We start from the raw sequence: 20,262 nt of genomic DNA on the forward strand, positions 1-20,262 counted from the left end.
GTGGATCATTGGGGTTAGTGACTTATCCAGGGTCAAGTTTTGAAAGCATTTTCTTTTTATGAGATACTTGTGCTGGATACTGAGGATTCAAGATGAAAAGAAATAGTCTATTCCCTCAAGGAAAAGTCAGTCAAATAAAGATGACATGAAAGGGATCCAGTAATTTAATAAATAAGACATCAAAGGAAGAAGACATTTTCCACTGGGTGTGGGGGGGAAGTAGTTTTTTATGATCAATCCATTTCATTGAATAGTATGGAAGAACTATCAGTACCAATGTAGTACTTAATAAATATTGCTGACTGAGCTCAATTTGAAGAGCATGGAAATTTCAGTAGACAGAAATGAATGGGGAAGGGAAGAAATATGAAAGTTAGTATGAGTAGGAACCCAGGGGCAGGAAAAGGAGCTTGATTTTAAGGAAGTTTGAATAATTTTCATGGTATGTTTGTTTAATGGCGAGTACAATGTGGATAGAAAAATAGAGTGACCCAAATAGTAAGAGATTTATATGCTAGACCAAGAGGTTTGAACTTTATTTAATGGGTAGCATATTGCCATTGACTTTTTTTAGTTGGGAAAATTAGAATGATCAAACCTGTAAATTAGAAAGATTACTCTGGGAATGGTAGATAAAATAAGTTTGGTGCCTGAAGGTGCAAACAAGCACCTATGAACTAATGTTCATAGTGTTTGATAGTGAAAGCCTGCATGAGTCTGAAAGTAGAAGTTTGATAGAAAAAATACTTAATGGGGTGGCTAGGTGGCACAGTGGATAAAACACCGGCCCTGGAGTCAGGAGTATCTGGGTTCAAATCCGGGCTCAGACACTTAATAATTACTTTAACTGTGTGGCCTTGGGCAAGCCACTTAACCCCATTTGCCTTGCAAAATCCTAAAAAAAAGAAAAGAAGACTTAAAAGTAGAATCTAAAGTACTTTGCACCTAATAGAATGTGGGGTGAATTTTTCAAAAAAGTGTAGTCTGAGGTTTCAAAACTTAAATGAATGAGGAAAATAATATTATTGATAAAAAAATCAGGAAATCAGAATTTGAGAGACCAATTTGGTTTTCAATATGTTAAATTTGAAGTGCTCGAAGGAATCTAATTGAAAGTGATGGTCTGTGGCTTGAGAGATTTTGGTAATTAGTAACAAAGTCATTTATTATAACCATAGTGATTCAGATTTTTGGAATGAAAGTTTAGAGTCATAAGACATAATCTTTGGATATTCTCACTTTTTGGGATATGGGAGGAAGATTGAAATATATAAAGAAAAAAATTTTTTTCTCTTACTGTTAATGTAATATCCCCACTTCTCTTAAAAGAATTTCTGATATCTCTGCATTCATCTCTGCTTCCTTTCTCGATAAAAGAACAAATAGACATAAAAGTAGGATCTTACTCTCAAATGTACAGATTGAAAAATAATCCATATTTTTCTAGTGTTTAATATTCTTCCTGTGAGAAATGTCATTATTTGCCTTTTCTTTGCTCTGTTAACTTTGATTTAGTATCTTCAATGAAACAATAATTTACTTGAAATAAATATTGCTACCATACAGCAGTGGAAAACTACTTTATTCCTAAGATATAGCAGGTTTTAAAAGAACGATCCTGGGGCGGCTAGGTGGCATAATGGATAAAGTACTGGCCTTGGAGTCAGGAGTACCTGGTTTCAAATCCTGTCTCAGACACTTAATAATTACCTAGCTCTGTGGCCTTGGGCAAGCCACTTAACCCCATTTGCCTTGCAAAAACAAACAAAAAAAAAGAACAATCCTTGCTTTCTGTTGCACTATTTCAAAAGATTTGTCACTTAATTATTTTCCATACTTGCTTTATCAATCCAGATTATATACTCTTTCCATGTCTTAATGAATTGCTTTGGCCAAAAAATAAATTAATACCTGCTAAACAAATTTCTGGTAAAGAAACTTTGTAAAGTGTCTGTGAAGTTAGCTAGTGATAGCTCAGTCATTCAGTCATATTTGACTCTGACCCTATGGTCCAATATTATCCTGCCAATAATTTCCATGAGGATTTCTTTGCAAAGATACTAAAGATTCCTTCTCCAATGAATTAAAGCAAACAGAAATTAAGCAAACAGGCTAAATGATTTGCCAAAGGTCCCATAGCTAGTAAGTTTCTGAGGTCACATTTGAACTCAGGTCTTCCTGACTTCTGATCAAGAGCAGTCTTTAGCAGTTAGACAGGACCTCAAACATAGGTCCAGATCTATACTTTTTAGCATAATAGGACGTTTCAGAGCTTTCTATATTGTTGTCATTTTAGAGAGTGACTTCCAAAATAAAATTAAGATTTTGGAGTAGAACTTTAATGAAAATATCTAATATATAAAGATATTCAGTCTTTTTTTCTTTTTGAGATCTTAATATATTACCACTTAGGATGGTGTTTTAAAAGTCATGTGAGACTGAAGATTTGGTCTGAGGGTTTTTAGATTTTCCCAAGAAAGAATATGATATAAATTGATTGGATATTGATATAAATTGACTTATCTTCCTTTTGGCTATGTGTTACAGCTATGATTTGCATTAACATAATTTTGTCACTGAAGTAAATTTGTTGTGTATAAGAAGTTAATTTTTTGCTTATTTTTCTGCTTCATACTTCATAATCTGCCTTCTCTCTTTTATCCTTGAAATCACATGATAATTAGATGAGTAGAGACATATCTTCTAGGATGCTGTTTTCTCATTTTCTCAGTTCCTGATACTAAACTGATATCTTTTATGTTGCTTTGTTGGCTGTTATAGTATAATAGTTAGAATGGTGGATTTGTATTCATTAAGACCTGGCTTTCAGATATTTTCTCTAATACTTAAATAATAATAACTAGTGTTTTCAGAACAATTTAAGGTTTTTTAAGTGTTTTACATGTTATCTTATTTGATCCTCACTACAAGACTGTGAGGTCAGTATCCATATTCTTAAAAATGAGGAAACTTGAATCAAAAAGTTTAGTAACTTGCCCAGGGGCACCCAGCTAATAAGGCAGCTAAGTGGTGCAGTAGATACAGCATTGGCTTTAGAGTCAGAAGGAAGGGAGTTTGAATCCAGCCTTAGACACTTTACACTTACTAGATATGTGACCTTGGGCAAGTCACTTAATCCTGATTGCCTTGCATCCAGGACTGTCTCCAGTCATCCTGATTCATTTCTGGCCATTGGACCCAGATTGTTCTGGAGAAGAAAGTGAACTTGGTGACTTAACATAGCAGCCTCTCACTCAAATTCAATTTTTGTACTTGTCATGGCATCACCTCCCTTTTGTCTTCGAGAATGAAAGACAAGCATTATTATATTAACTAGTAAACATCTGGTCTTCCTGATAGTAAGTTTCACAGTATGCACTGTGCCCACTTATCTGCCTTTAAAATAACTATTTATATAGGACTTTTTAAGTTTTCCAAAGTGCTTTGCATGTTATCTCATTTGATTCTTTTGACAACCTTGGGAGGCAAGTGCTATTATTTTTTCTTTACAGATAAAGAAACTGAGACAGAGAGGGCAAGTGACTCAAACATGACAATACAGCTAGTAAATATCTGAGGTACTATTAGAACTCAGATCTTCCTAACTCCAAGTAACACAGGCTATCTATTGAGTCTCAGACAATTCTTTTAAAAGTCGACTGCAATTTACATTGTTATCTTCATTGGTTGAAGGAGGTCCTACATCCCTGAGATCAAGATGCTTCCCAGATCATAGGTCCTTGATGTTTTGATGTATTCTATAGTTGTTAAATATATTAATATTCTCTCTTCATAATTCAGTCCTTTACTTGATCTGTGATCTTACTGATGAAAGTACTTCTTCCAGAATTGTAGATTGAAACTCATTGATACCCTTTGGTATAGCAATACCATGATAAAGTATAGCACTGTAAGAAATGATATGATGATTTAACTGAAACCTGTGAAGATTTTTATGAACTGATGAAAAGTGAAATGAGCATAACCAGGAGAAAAGTTTTATAGAATAACTACAATATTGTAAAGACAACTTTGAAAGTCTTAGGAACTCTGATCAATCCAGTGACCCACTACAATTCCAGAGGATTCATAGTGAAACATGCTCCCCACTTCCAGATAAAGTAGTGGTAGAATCAAAGTGCAGATTAGGGCTTTTGGGGGGTGGGGTGGAGAAGGGACATGACCAATGAGATAATTTGTTTTGCTTGACTTTACGTGTTTGTAATGGATTTGTTTTTACTCCTTTCTCAGTTGGGGTAAGGATGGGGTTTGAAGGGGGAATCTGAAAAGTTGAATCTTAACTGATTAAGACAAATAAAAATTTTAAAAAAGAGATGATGAAGAGAGCATGAGAAAGAAAAAATAGGGATCTGAAAATAAGATAAAGGAAAGTAAAGAAAAAAGAAAAAGAAAAATATACCTATTTATACCTTCTTGTCTTGTTTTATGTAACCCTTACATATTCTCCCATAACTTCTCCTGAGGGGGTCCACTTAGCATGGTAGAGGTAGTGTTCTGTATCTCTTTGATTTAGTAAATACAAGAGGAGTTCACAAACTTGCCATATTTTTCTTTCACTTTTGCTGTAGAAGCAGTTTTCTCTTCTGGTTCTGCTTCTCTTTGATGACATTTTATGCCATAAGTTATACACAAGCTATTTCTTAGTACTATACTCCCAACTTATTTATACCTATTGTATATCTCTTCATTTGCCTTTGGGGTGAGACATACCCATCCACATTCAGAGATTGTGATGTTTCATGATTCATCTAAATAATAACTCTAAAAGAATACTGAAATTTGTAAATATAATGTGAATGTTTCATCCACTAATGCAGATAACTGCCCATCCATTTATGCCTGTGAATCCTCCATCTCTCCCTCTACCCCACCAAATGTCATGGTCTTCTTCAGAAATGAAGGGGAAACAGCATAATAATAATAATAATAATAATAATAGTTATTATTCTTGCTACTTTTGTCCATATATTTCTATAGCTTTGACAGAGTGAGATCTGTTTGAGTCTTCTTGATTTTGCCAAGGATACAGGTAGAATACATGGACAATCTGTTGCTTATTCTTGTGACCCATTTCCTGAAAGAATATTGGTGTTAAAAATGTGAACTTTGATTTCATTGAGAAGATTGGGAATCATTAAATGTCCTTCACTACTCAATTTAGTGCATTCTGCTCTTTTCCTCTAATTACATTTTGGGTCCCCAGTTAATTGTTGTTCTGCATTTTCTAAGGTATAAGTAAATATATATATATGCACAGCTTGTTGGACTGTCCATCATTATCAAATATTTTCAGAACAAAACAGAGCTAGAACACTAAACATGAGTAAATATAGTGTGAAATTAAAAATCTTTAAATGATCTATTTAAACACAATATAAATCAATCACAAGGAGACCAAAGGAACCAAGAAACTCCTTAGCCAGTGAAAAGTCCACTGGATTTTGCCAGGTAGAGAGACAGAGTAGCCAGAGACATTACAGATTTTTGATAAAAAGCTTTAGTTTTATTTTATAAAGTTGGTTAATAATTATAAGCAATACTTCCTCTTAAAACAACAAGAAATGGTGAAAGCAAATATAGTTTACAGAAGTAGTATCAAACTCATAGAAACGGATTCCTGTGAGCTGTTTATTGACTTAGAAAACCACAAATTAACATCTATTTCATATTGTATCTTTTTTTTTTGTGGACTGCAAGTTTGACATCCGTGCTTTATAGAATGCTTGGCAAGAAATGTTTTCGAACCATATCATCCAGAGAGCATTCAGGATGAAGATACAAGGGTAATAAATAGGTAAAAAAATGTAAAGATCCATTAAGATTTTTAAAAGTTTTCCCCTTCACTGACTGTTGGCTAGTACATTGGTGTACTCTATGTGCACATAGCAATGATCCTAAAGGAAAGAAATAGAAAGGAAATAGGTCACATATACACAGAGAAGGTTTGTGATATAGAGGACAGTTTTAAGAGAATTGAGGAACTGAATCTCCACAATTAATTTATAAACTATGGTCAGGAATCATGTTTTTGAATTCTTTTGAGTTTCCTCTCTAAATCTTCCCAACTGTTCCTGGTAATTTGTTTTACATATAGTAAAAGTCAAGTAACTGTTTATTATCTGACTGACTTAAAACATCCCCTTCACTTAAAAATATAAAATATATCAAAAATAACGATTTTAAACTTCCTTTAGATCACTAAAGATATATCAAATCTCTCTCCATTGTTAGGCCTTTAAAGTTCCAGCACAGGGCCCAAATCTGTGATTATCTATTAACTAGGTGATTTGAGATTAATAAAAATAGAGCCTTCTCCACTTGAACCACCTTGCTTCTTTGACACCCCTCCTCTACCCCCACATTCTCCATGATCTATTAGTAGATGATCTTTACTCTTACTTGACTGACATAATCAAGGATATCTTTATGACTTCATTAATGTCCCTTATTCCATATCTCAAAATTATGTTTCATCTTTGTCTCTTAATCGTCTCTATTCCAAATGATGAGCAAAAAGTTAGTACTTTTCCATATCAAAGTCACTCTATGTCTTCCATCCCAGTTTTTCCCCTTCCAGTAACTTGGCTTCCTGGTATCATCAGTCTTTTCCTGTATTCTAACTTCTTTCCTGCTCCGGGCTCATGGCTATCCCTATCCATAAATTCCTTATTTAATATTCAGGGTATTTCCTTATAGTTCTTTTGTTTTCATAGCCATCATCATAGACAAGTGACTCACAATCTTGAGTTCCTCATAATCCATTTATTTATTTCAAGCAATTGTGCTAGATCTGACTTCCCTTTTTCATACACTCTTTGAAAAATTTGGTTTCCCATTTACTTCATTCCCTCTTCATCTCTATTCTGTTGACTTTTGATGTCTTCATTTAGCAAAATCTTCTCTCTAAACTGCTCTTCCAATCAGCTTAAACATTTTTTCTGATCTTAAAACACACAAAAATAGAATTAACATATATTTGAGGAGAACATAAAAAGAGGATTATACATTAACCCATTTCTTATTGATTGATTTTTTTAAAGTTTGCAGGTTATTTTCAAAACTATCCTGATTGTCTGCACTTCTTTCTTACCCTCCATCTGTTCTCTTCTGGGTATTTAAAAATATATTAGTATAATTTTTAAAATTTTGGCATTACTTTGTCTAATCTGCTTTCTTCTACCCTCAGCAAAAATGGAGAAAAAGAAAGAGGGGGAAAAATTCCTTGTAACATAAATATAGCCAAGCAAAATAAATTCATACATTTTGCACATATAATCTCTTTTGGCAACCTCAGCTGCTTATGTGGGTATAACTATTATCTTCATGCAGCTAACTCCATGATCCATATTTCTAGATCCATTCTCTCCACTCGTCAGCATTTACCTACTGAAAATTTAAAATTTGATAACTCAAAAACACTTGAAATGCAAACTAATCTAAGTATCTTTTTTTCCCCAAAACGTTGTAGTCCTTTCCATATTCCCCCACACTCTCACCCTACGATTTCAATTAGTTGTCAAGCTTTACCATTTCTACTTTTACATTTCTTTTTCATTATCATTACTTTTTCTCTAGATTTTTACATGACTCCTAATTTGTTGATGGAGTACTAGAGTTATTTTCTTTAGGAACAGTGCTGATCTTATTACTCTTCTCAGTTATTTCCTGTGTCTTCCCATTGCTTCTACGATAAAATATAAAATTCTTTCTTTCCAAGTACCACACAACCTGGCTTAACCTTCTGTTCAATCTCAAAGACAATAATCTTCCTTCTCATACTCTTCACTCCACTAAAACTTTTACTCTCTTCTTTAAGACAACATTTCATCTTCTATCACTTTTTCTTATCACTGTCTGCCCCCTATGCCAGGAAAGCAGTCCTCCCTTACCTCATCCCCATCTTCCTTTTATATACAATTTGGACAGCATCTCTTATCTTTCCTGTTCTGCAATCTCTCCTTTTGTATTTACTTTATGTGTGTACATGTACATATTAATTTTATATTTGAACTGATTATTTGAACTGTACATGATTCACCTATTAAAATCTAATCTCAATGCTAATAGAGATTCTTTGGGTCTTCATACATAAATCCCCAGCACTTAACCTGAGTCTTGGTTTGTAATAGGCATTTAATAAATAATTCTTGATGGATTGACTACTTGCTTTGTCTCTTTGGCTTTTGACTCTCCCATTCTATAGAAATTATTTTTTGAAAGTTTTATTAAATTCTTAAATGCTAAATGTGATGAGATTTTCTTAGTCTTCCTTATCTTCCATTTTCCTGTAGCATTTGACTCCATAAGTCTCTTTCTCAGTCAGTAATTTTTTATTAAATATCAGCTGTATGCTAGACATTGTCCTAAGGACCATAGATTCAAGAAAAATAAAAAGACATTCCCTGCCCTCGAGGAACTCATAATATAATCGGGGAGCCAGTATGAAAATAGGTATGTACAAAATCTTTATATACAGGATAAATAGGAATTAGTCTACAGGAAACTGTAGGAAAGAATTTCTATAGAAAGCAAGATTTTAGCTGGGATTTGAAGAAAATCCAGGGAGCCAGGAGGTGGTGATGAGGAGGCAGAGCATTCCATTCACTGGGTACAGCCACTTAAATTACCCAAATTCTGAAGATGTATTTTCTTGTTTGAGGAACTGCAAAGAGGCTTCTGTAAATGGAAGAGAAGTCTTTGTAGCTGCAAAAGAGTACTTGGAAGGGCGGCTAAGTGGTGCAGTAGGGGGCAGCTAGGTGGCACAGTGGATAGAGCACCAGCCCTGGAGTCAGGAGTACCTGAGTTCAAATCTGACCTCAGACACTTAATAATTACCAAGCTGTGTGGCCTTGGGCAAGTCACTTAACCCCACTGCTTTGCAGTGAATGTGGTGATATAAGAGAACTAGAAAGATGGGAGGATGGAGCTAAAATGTTATTTAGGACTTTACATTTAATCCTGGTGGTCATAGAGGGCCACCGGTAGTTTACTGATTGAATAGGGGTGCTTTAAGAAAATCATGTTGACAGCTCAATTGAAAATGGATTGAACTAGAGAGACATTAGTGGTTGGAAGATCAAAATGTGAAATGGCAGTATAAGAGAAGAAAAGTGAGAAGGAAGAGGACCCAGAACAGAGTCCTTTGGGGCACCCATAATGGTTATAATCTGGCTGATGATGTGGCAAAGAACCCTGAAGAGTGGACAAATTGATAGGAGAGAATGAGAAAAGATACCAGGTCCTGAAAACCTAAAGAAAAGAGAAAGAAGGAGATCAACTATGTCAGAGTCTATAGAGAGGTCAAGAATGAGGAGTATTAAGAGAAAGACTCTTAGATTTAGCAATTGAGATCATCGGTAACTTTGCAGAGAAAAGTTTTGGTTGAAAGATTGAATCACAAGCCAGATTGTAGAAAATTAAGAAGAATGTGAGAAGGAAAGAAAGGAAGTGGAGGTATTGATTGTAGAACTGCTTCTTTGGTTTTAAAAGGCAGGAGAGATATAGGAAGAGTTGAAAGAAAGAACTCTATGTGAATTACCTTTTCAGTGAAATAAAAGTAAAAGTTCTCAGTTGAAAGAATGAAGGGAATTAAGACAATAAAGAAGGGTGGCATAATGAACTATTTAGAGAGGTATAAGAGGATTGCCTAGCAGCAATTGAGGGCCTAACTGATCCATTATATCACTTTCTTTATCATTGTGATGCTCTTCTTTCTTGGTTGTCCTTTTCCTTGTCTGATCATGTCAATCCTCTTTGCTGAATCCCCATATTTCTCCCAATCCTTAACTGTTAAAATCCTCCAAGGATCAAAGGACAATGAGATCATACACTTGAACTGTAAAAGACTCAACCCCCATTTATTTTTTTATAATTGAGGAAATTGAGGCACAAAGAAGTTAGATGGCCTGCCTAGGATTAGACAGTTATAGCAAGCCTCTGAGATGGAATTTGAACCCATATCTTCTTGACTTCAAGTCTTTTGCTCTGTCTACTACACCATGTTGCTTATTTCCAAAACATCTCAGTTCCTTTCAGTTTATTTTAATCCTTTTATACTGTCATCAGCTCATTAGCTGTAATTTCTCATGAATTCCAGTCCAACATTGTTAACTGCTTGCTGGATAGCTCTATCTGGTTGCCTCATGGGCACCTCAAATTCAAAATACACTCTCTTCCCTTCCCCATTTTGACCCCTTGTTTAACCAGTTCAACTCTACACCATTTTCTATACTTAAGTTTCCTCCTCTCTGTTATTATATCACCAGTCACAACCTTGTATTTTTCCTATCAGCTTTTACTTTTACTTTGATATTTCTGATTAGCACTGAAAAAAAACCCCATAAAACTATGTTGACAATATCCATTTAAAATTTGTGATACATGATCCTACCTGGGTCCTTATTACAGCTTTGTTGTTGTTTTCAGTCATGTCTGATCTTTGTGACCTCATTTGGGGTTTTCTTGGTAAAGATACTGCCATAGTTTGTTATTTCTTTCTCCAGTTCATTTTGCATATGAAGAATTGAAACAAACAGGGTTAAGTGACTTATCCAGGATTGCACAGCTAGTAAGTATCTGGCTGGATTTGAACTCAAGAAAATGAGTCTTCCTGACCCTAGACTGGATACTTTTTGCACCTAGCTTCCCCCTCACTACAGTATGGTGGTTCTGGTGGTTCTTTTATACTTCCCTTATCTATTCACTATCCAACTCACTACAGCAGCTTTTTCAAACTTTTTCATCCCTTCTCAAGTCTCTCATGGCATTCCCTGGCTACTCCCTTTGCCCTTTCAGTTGTAGAACTTCCCTTATACTTTACCCAAAATATTACAGCCATTTGTGTTTTGGTTTTTCCTTTTTGGTTTTGTTTTGTTTTAAATTTACTTTATTTTATTGTTAAATATTTCCCTCTGCTATATACAAAAGCAAATTTCAACATTTACTTCCAAAACCCTGCGTTCCAAATTCTCTCCCTTCCTCCCACCCCCCCTCCTCCCCATCGAAAAAGCAAGTTACTTGCTGTAGGTTAAAAATGTGTAGCCATGAAAAACATTACTACAGTAATCATGTTGTAAAAGTAAACAACTCCCCCTGCCCCTCCTCCACACACACACACACACACACACACACACACACACACACACACAAACACACACAAACAAAGAGAAAGCTCAAGAAAAATATAGTGAAAGGAAAAAAAAATACGTTTCAGTCTCTATTTGGACACTATCAACTCTGTCTTCGGGATGGATAGCATTCTTTATCTTAAATCCAGGAGAGAAATTGCTTCAGTATTTTTTTCCCACAGTTGCTATTGCTAGCTGTATTTCCTTCCAACCTATTCTCCCCCTACCCACATTTTTTCCTCACAGTTATTACTACTAAATGGATTTCGCTCCATCATAACCCCACCCCAGTTTATTCTATTCTCTCTCTCCTTTCATCCTGTCCTTACCCCAAAGTATGTTGCCTCTGACTGTCCTCTCCCACAATCTTCCCTCTCTTCTATCTCTCCTCCCATCCTCCTGTCCCTTTTCTTCCAACCATTTTTTTCCTCCTATTTTTCTCTTGGATAAGATAGATTTCTATACCCAATTGAATTTGCATATTATTTCCTTTCTGAGCACCTTCCAATGAGAGTAAGGCTCACTCACACTCCCCCTCATGTTCCCCCTCTTCCACTCAACTACAAAAGTTTTTTTTGCCTCTTTAATGTGAAATAATTTACCCCATTTTACCTCCTTTCCCTTTCTTCAAGTACATTACTCCCTCCCCACCATTAACTCCATCATTTTAATATACAATACCCTTTAATTCTGTTCCCTCCTATGTCTTGTCTACATATACTCCTTCCAACTACTGTAATAAACAAGAAGATTCATATTAATATCTTTCCATGCAGGAATATAAGCAGTTTAATTTCATTAAGTCCCTCATGGTTTGCCCTTTTTATCTACCCTCTCTATGTTTCACCTAAGTCCTGTTCTTGAAGATCAGACTTTTTGTTCAGCTGTGCTCATTTCATCAGGAGAGTTTAAAAGTCCCCGATTTAAATGAAAGTCCATCTGAGAGAGGATGTTCAGTTTTGCTGAGTAGTTGATTCTTGGTTCTAATCCAAGCTCTTTTAGCTTCCAGAGTATCATATTCTAAGCCCAATAAACTGTTAATGTAGAAGCTGCTAAAACTTGAATTGTTCTGACTGTGGCTCCATGACATTTAAATTATTTCTTTCTGGCTGGTTATAATATTTTCTCTTTGGCTTGGAAGTTATTGACTTGAAAATTTGGCTATAATATTCCTGGCAATATTCATCTTAGGATCTCTTTCAGGAGGTGATTGGTGGATTCTTTCGATTTCTATTTTACCCCCTGCTTCTAGGATATCAGGCCAATTTTCTTGGAGAATTTTATGAAAAATGAAGTCTCAGTTCTTCTTTTGGTCATGAATTTTGGGTTGTCCAATAATTTTTAAATTCTCTTTCTTGGATTTGTTTTCTAGGTCAGTTGTTTTTCCAATGAGATATTTCACATTTTCCTCTAGTTTTTCCATTCTTTTGTTTTATTGATTTCTCACAGTCATCAGCTTCTCTTTGCTCCTTTCCACATTTAAAGGAATCCTTTTCTTTTCTTTTTTTTAGGTTTTTTTTTTGCAAGGCAAACAGGGTTAAGTGACTTGCCCAAGGCCACACAGCTAGGTAATTATTAAGTGTCTGAGACCGGATTTGAATCCAGGTACTCCTGACTCCAGGGCCAGTGCTTTATCTACTATGCCACCTAGTTGCCCCAGGAATTTTTTTCTTAATAAAGCTTTTGTATCTTTTCTGTCTGACCAGTTCTGCTTTTTAAAGCATCCCTCTCTTCATTTGGCCTTATGGATAACTTTTTTTCTATTTGACCCAAACTTTTTGAAATGTTTTTAAGATGTTATTTTCTTCAGTATTTTTTTTTTGTATCTCCTTCACTAAGCTGCTGATTTGGTTTTCATGCTTTTCCTACATCAGTTTTATTTCCCATCCCAATCTTTTTTAAGCTCTTCTGTAGGCTGTAGGAAGGGTCTGTTGCATGGGGGTTAGAAAGGGTTCACAGTGAAGCCTGGGTCGTGTTGAAGTGAACTGGCTCCAGCCATCCAGGAATAGGCCATGGGGTGCTTGGGGCCCTGGGGGGATATCCCATAAGCAGTTCATATGTTTTTTGGAGGCTTTGAATTCAGAAACTTTGACTTTATTATTTTCTGAATATGAAATTTGCTCCTCCATGGGACCAAAGTAATTCTCTATCTGCAGTTGGATTTTTTTTCCTCCTGTTCACTCATTTCTCTAACCTATGACTTGATTTTTAACTCTTTTTTAAGATGGAGCTCTGCTTATGGGGCAGAGATGTTTTCAGGAGCATCTCCCAGGACCTGCAGATTCTCAATTCCTCCAAGGTCTTATAAGAAGTTCTGACTGCTCCCTATGCTCTAGTCCAAAGATGACCACAAGCATGCCATCTGTCCTGGAATAGGAGGAGGGTCCCTGTTCAACTGCAGACCATGAGCTCTATTGTGCTTCTGCTTCTCTTCCTCAGACTAGGACCCCAGATTATGACCTGGGTCTGAGTTTGGGCAAAGCAACAGAGTCCTGCCTCAGGGTTAAGCAAAGAGACTTCTGCAATATCCTCCAACCCCCTTCCAGCAGCTCTGGAAGTAGCTGACAGGTGGCTTCCCAGTTCAGCTTCTGGTTCACCAGGGCCTGGTCTGTACTGAGGCTTGTGCTGGACTGGGCTCTGTTCTTACTTGATAGGGCCAGAGTTTTACTGTTCTATTTACAAGTTCTCTTTGACAATCCCTGGGCTGAGAGGGCTAGGAATTACCATCTCTGCCACAGACCCAGATGCCCCCAGGGTCCCAGGCACCCCACAGTCTATTCCTGGATGGGTGGAGCCAGTTTGCTTCAACATGGCCCAGGTTGTGCTGTGAACCCTTTCTAACTCCCTCCCTCCATGCAACAGACCCTTCCTTCAGATCTTCCAAGTTGTCTTGGATTGGAAAATTGTTTCATTCAATCTTTTTTTTTTTGTGGGTTCTGCTGCTCTAGAATTTAGTTAAAGTCATTATTTAAAGTTGTTTGGAGTGGCATGGGAGAGAGCTCAGACAAGTCCCTGACTTTACTCCATTATCTTGGCTCTGCACCCCCCCCCCCCATAGTCAGTTAAGAGTTCCCTCTTCTTCTCTGTTCCTCATCTCAGATTATTCACGATTTCTTCCCATATTTTTTCTTCTTCTTCACTCCTCTCACACAAAGTAGTGATTTTTCTCCTTGTAGAGGAACACTTCATTTTATGCACTTTTAATCTCATTCTTCCCTGTCTTCTGGAGTAGATTGCCCTCTATACCATTCCACTTCTGTGAATCTTCATTTTCTCTTGTCTGACTGCTTCTCTGCTGTCTATAAACTCCTTCACTTGGTCTAACTAACCCCACTTTCCATTATACTATATCTTTTTTCATTTTTTTGTTGAAACTCAGTGAGGTGACTCAACATTCTGTGCTTTTCTACTTCTTTTTCATCTACTCTCTGCCATCTCACTTCCAACCTCATCTCTCAAAGTTACCAGTAGCTTCTTAATTGTTACATCTAATCTCAATCCTCATCCTTCCAGATCTCTTTGTAGTCCTTGACACTGTTTATCACCCTTTTCTTTTGGATTTTTTTTTCCTTTCTAGGTTTTCTTGATACTGCTCATTCCTTGTTCTCCCATCTCTGGTCCTTCTCAATTTCCTTTTGTTGTTGCTTTTAGTCATGTCTGACTCTGTGACCTTATTTGTAGTCTTCTTGGTAAAGATACTGGCATAATATGCCATTTCCTAGACCAGCTCATTTTATCTATCAGGAACTGCTCTTTCTTAGTCTCTTTTGCTAGATCTTCATCCAACTCCTGAATCCTGAATCCTCTTCTCTTTTCACTCTACATTCTCTAATTAGTGGCCTTATTAGTTCCCTTGAGTTCATTTATCATCTCTATGCAGATGATTCTCATATATATTTAGTTCTAACCTCTCTGTTTTACTTTTAGCCTCTCATCTCTAACTACCTATTGGACCTCTTGAGCTTGAATGTCTTCTAAACAACTTAAACACAATATATCCAAAACTGAACTCATTATCTTTCTCCTGAAACTCTTCCCTTCTTTGCAACTTCCCTATTGTTGGGTACCATTCTCATGTTAATCACTCAAACTTCCAATATAGATGTCATCCTCAACTTCTGACTTATCATATCCAGTCAGTTGCCAAGTATCTTCCATTGCATCATTTCTTATATACATTATCACTTTAACCAGGTAGCTTCCAACATATTATATTACCTCATACCTTGGCTACTAGAATAATATATTAGTTACTTTCCATGTCTTAAATGTTTTTTCATTCCTGTTTGTCCTCCCTCAGCTATAAAAACAATCTTCAAGAGCAGACTTTGTTACTCTCTTACTCAGTAAATTCCAGTGGTTTCCTATTGCTTCTAAGACCAAATATAAAATCCTCTTTTTGACTTTTAAGGCCCTTCACTTTTTTTTTAGTTTTCCACTTCATTTCTCTTCACACACTGGTTGTCTGGCAACATTGGTCTCCTTAGCACACAACACTTCATCTCCTTACTCCATGCCTTTTCACTGATTGTCTCCTATGCCTGATATATTCTCCCTCCTTACTTATATCTCCTGCAGTCCTTGATATCCTTCAAGACAGTTCATATCCTACATACTGCAAAAAGAATATTCTCTGCTTATGCCTTCCCTCTGATATTCCCCTCAGACCAAATTTACAATGTTTTAAATCTCATTGTGCATACTTCTTTGCATATTATCTCCTCAATTAAAATATGTTCTCCTTTAAGACAGGGACCTATCTTAGCTTAGGTCATTTTTTTAAGACTTTATTCTAACCAACTTACATAGCATTTTACTCTAATTACCAAAAATGTCAAAACATTTATACATATACATATATATATATATGAATTTTATTTATGAGTGTTAAACAGTAAATGGGTACCATTTTTCTTCATTCTTTTAGGGTACTCTCTGACAAAAAGAATTATGGATAAATTAATAGTAGCATTCTTTAAAGTAAATATAGAGGTGGTCCAGAGCTGCTGACAGGAAATTTGATCCCTAATACAGTTCATTATTATCAGAAGCCCTTTTTCCATGTCAGATCATCTGGTAAGTGATGATCTAATTGCTCACCAATGACAAAAGGAAAGTTATGAAATGATAACAGTTCTGTTTTATGTGATAATAACTTGAGCACCTACTTCATAACATCAATATGATGACTCTTCTCGGTTGCCTGAGAGTTTATTAAATTATTTTTTGATGTCTTATGTTGCAGACTATTCAGACTATGAAGACAGTTCTCTAGAATTTTTGGAAAGGTGCTCCTCTCCACTCACTCGGTCCTCTGGGAGTTCTCTGGCTCTGCGAAGCATGTTCACGGAGAAAAATACGTCATATCAATATCCAAGAGCTATATTATCTGTTGATCTTAGTGGAGAAAGTATGTTCATTTAATTGTAGGATGCTTTTTATTTTAAAGCTTGAAGTCTTATATGTAGAATTGGGACTAAAAATAAATAATAGTTAATTCATTTAATGAATTCAGAAAATATTTACTGAGTTCCTATTGTGTAAGGCACATGATATAAGAAGTGAGGATTTGATTATGAGACACTAATCAGTCACATTTATATAAGTACTTTAAGGTTTGCAAAGGAATCTTTGTTTGCATAATTTAATCTGTATTAATTGGAATAAATTTCACTTTTAAATTTTACAATACATATAATAATCTCCACTAAGGTCATATTCCAGTACCTCATCCCAGCATATCTGTGATTCTCAATTCCAAAATAGATTAAGTTCTATTAGATTCTTTCATTCTGTATAAATCCTTTAGCTCTGACCTGGAAATGGGCTATTGTATAAGGTCAAACTTATCTTAAGTTCAGAGAAGGCCCATCACTAAAAAATTGTCCACCAATAATTAATTCTTTTTGTCTAGAATATTTCATTGTGTCTCTAGGATAAAATATGAAGAAGTTTCAATTTGTGATAGAAGTTTACCCACACTGATAAAATCATAGATTCTTTGATGTTATGAATTATACAGAAACCTGATAATGAATTCTAAAACTATTGATGATGAATTTGTGATGTGATAATGACATGTGGTCAAGTGAGGCACAAAAAAGGGGTTAGGAAAGCCTAAAATAACCACAGAATTTCAAATTGAGAGGAGAAAAGTTAGAAGCGCATTCTAAAGTTGAACTCATATCTGTATTCTAGACTAATCCACATCTAAATCTTGCATCCCCCTCTACAAATGTTTTCAAAAATGTCCATCTAACCTCTGCTTGAAGGCTTGCATTCCTGGGGAATTTCCTACTTATTGAGACATTCTATTCAACTTTAATTCCAAATGTTGAGAAGTTCTAACTTTCATTGGACTGAAGTCAACCTCACTCTAACTGCCTACCATTGGTCCTCATTCTGTCCTTTGGTGTCACATAAAATAAAATGAACTCTCATTTACATGGAATCTCTTCATATATTTTGAAGGTCACTTTCATTTTACTCTTAAGTAGTGTCTCTTCCATGTTCCTTCAATTGTGCCTTGATATCACATAGTTTTAAGAGCCTTTACCATTCTGATCACCTCTTCTAGGTATGCTCCCACTTGTCCTTAATATCTAACAGCTTGGTAGTGCAATGGAGAGAGTTCTGAGCTTGTAGTCAGTGCTACCTACATCTTGGTCCTGCCTCAAGACTGACTGACTATCCTTGTGACCCTGGCCAAATGATTTAAGTGCTTTCCTCCAGTTTCCTCATTTGTCAAATGGGAATTAGAATAGGACCTGACAAGCTTATGAAAAATCAAATGATAGAAATAAAAGCACATTGCAGAACTTCAAGGGCCTTATTAATGGAGTTATTAGTACAGTGTAGTGCTTTGAACTGAAACCTACTCTGTGTATTATTCTCAGTTTTGTGCTTTGTACATAGTAGGTGCTCCCTAAATATTTTTTGAATGTGTTAAAGGAATCAAAAATACATAGAAATAGTTTATTTTAATATGTACAAATCATGTAACTTAATAGTTAATTCAGATTATCATACATTTCCACAGTCTCATATGGTACACATTCTATTGCATGAGTAAATTCTTTCCTGGGTACTGAATTTTTGAGATTTTAAAAATTAATTTAATTAATCCCTTTAAACTATAAAGGTATGACTTAGTATACCAGGACATTTGGGTCTAAGGACCTGAAAAGATTTGTAAAACTATTGATTTGTTATTAAATGAATCCTTTTATTCCCCCCCCCATTAACAGTTAAGAAAAAATTCAGAAAACTCAAATGCTTTAATGATGAACTCAGCATTGTATCTCATAGGCAAGTAAATTGTTCCCTTGAGAAGTAAATTTCCAGGTTACATAGTGTCATTTAGAATATAATATGCAAAAATGTGTTTATAAATTTCATGTTAAAGTTTGTAGTCAGGAACTCATCCCATTTCTCAATGGAAACAATTAGATGCATTGATTACGGGACAGCTGGGCCAGCAAAACTCATTGTAATCCTTGTTATAGCCAAAGGATAACATTATATTAATCATGCCCAATAACCCAGCCTTTAATTGTAACAGTATTTCTTTGGGGGAAGGAATGGCCACACTGGCCTGAGGAGAAATCAGTGAGAATTTTTAGTGTCTACTATATTCCAGGCTCTGTGCTAAGCACCAAGGAGAGAGTGCAAAAAGTCCCTGCCTTCAAGGAATTCATGGTCTTATTGAGGACAGAGTACACAATTATGTACAAATCAGATGTGGATGGGATAAATTCTAGATGATCTCACAGAGAAGGCACTTACAGTAAAAGGACTAGGGAAGACTTTTGTCAGAAGGTGGACTTCAGAGCTGAGACTTGGAGGAAGCCAGGAGGCAAAGATGAGGAAGACAGCTAGGAGAAAATGTATTAAGTCTGTAGATGCAGTGTCTTGTTTGAGGAATAACAAGGGAGTAATATCATTGGATCATGGAGTATGGGGAAGAGAGTAACATGTAAAAAGGCTGCCAAGCTAGGAAGGATCCATATTATAAAGGGCTTTAAAAGCCAAACAGACTATTGTTTGTTTGATCCTGAGACAATAGGGAGCTACTGGAAATTTATTAACTAGGGAAGTGTGATGTGATTAGAATCAAATTCTGCTTCTTCAGGAGTAAATTGGAAAGATAGGGTTGGAAATTCCAGAACTTAGTTGGTGATAAACTAAGGAAAGTCCAAGGCATCTTCCTTGTACACCTTCAGGTAGGTTCCATAGTGCATGCTGAAGTAGTACCACATTTTTTTTCTTAAAACCCTGGGGATTTATCTCCTTTCTCCCAATGCCACTGCCTCCACTTGTTGTTTTTGATCAATTCAGTTTAATGTAAAAACATTTATTATATTGAAGGTATTTTCCCACATTTCTGTTCTCCTTTGTTCAGTTTTGTATAGAACATTCTCACAGACACTCTCTCCTCTTATGTCCCTAAAGCAAGCAAATTTTGAGGTCTTATAAAGTTTTTACTTCTAACAAAAATGACATAATAGATTAGTTAAGAGTTTCCTTTTTTCACTTAGATGATATTGCAAAAAAGCATCCATGGTTGATACACTTTCTGGGCATGTTCTCCACATGTATACTTTTAGTAGGAAGGGAAATAGGAAATCCAATGAGCCTGGGAATGATCATTGGGGCATCTTAGCTTTTGCTACTATAAATCTTGCCTTAGAAGTATCTTAGAGGGACAGCTAGGTGGCGCAGTGGATAGAACACCGGAGTAGAAGGACCTGAGTTCAAATATGGCCTCAGACACTTAATAATTGCCTAGCTGTGTCACCTTGGACAAGTCATCTAACACCATTGCCTTGTAAAAAAAAACCAAAAAAGGTATCTTAGACTTTGGGGTAAAGTGATAAGTGAGACCAAATTTCAGAGTTGGGGTTCCTAGTAATAGGTATCTGTATTGTGATGGAAAAAGTGAATAGAAAGGAAAGGAAGATGGAAGAGAATTTATAAGCAATAAGAGATTGAAAGGAAGGATCCAATAACCTTTGAAAATTGGGACTTTCAGGGACATTGTGGATCATATAATTTGTATTAAGGGCTATATCCAAACTAATAATAGTTAGGTTGTACATATAATTCTTGCCTAGTT

At 35.8% G+C, this 20,262-nt stretch overlaps 1 protein-coding gene across 20 annotated transcripts in view; it reads left to right on the forward strand.

The window, feature by feature from the left end:
- Positions 1 to 20,262, forward strand: part of PHF20L1 (PHD finger protein 20 like 1) — a 118,620-nt gene that overhangs the window by 68,711 nt on the left and 29,647 nt on the right. For 19 of the 20 annotated variants that reach the window (XR_012471762.1, XM_074202464.1, XM_074202468.1 and 16 more), the window contains one exon: positions 16,393 to 16,557. The exons of the other annotated variant lie outside the window; for it this stretch is intronic. Coding sequence is in view for 18 of the 19 variants with exons in the window: in XM_074202464.1 (XP_074058565.1) it covers positions 16,393 to 16,557 (165 nt within the window). In the remaining variant the exon portion in view is untranslated. The remainder of the gene's footprint in view (positions 1 to 16,392; positions 16,558 to 20,262) is intronic. 20 annotated transcript variants of the gene reach the window in all.

Source organism: Macrotis lagotis, chromosome X, assembly GCF_037893015.1.
Source record: "Macrotis lagotis isolate mMagLag1 chromosome X, bilby.v1.9.chrom.fasta, whole genome shotgun sequence".
NCBI classification, from domain to species: Eukaryota; Metazoa; Chordata; class Mammalia; order Peramelemorphia; family Peramelidae; genus Macrotis; species Macrotis lagotis.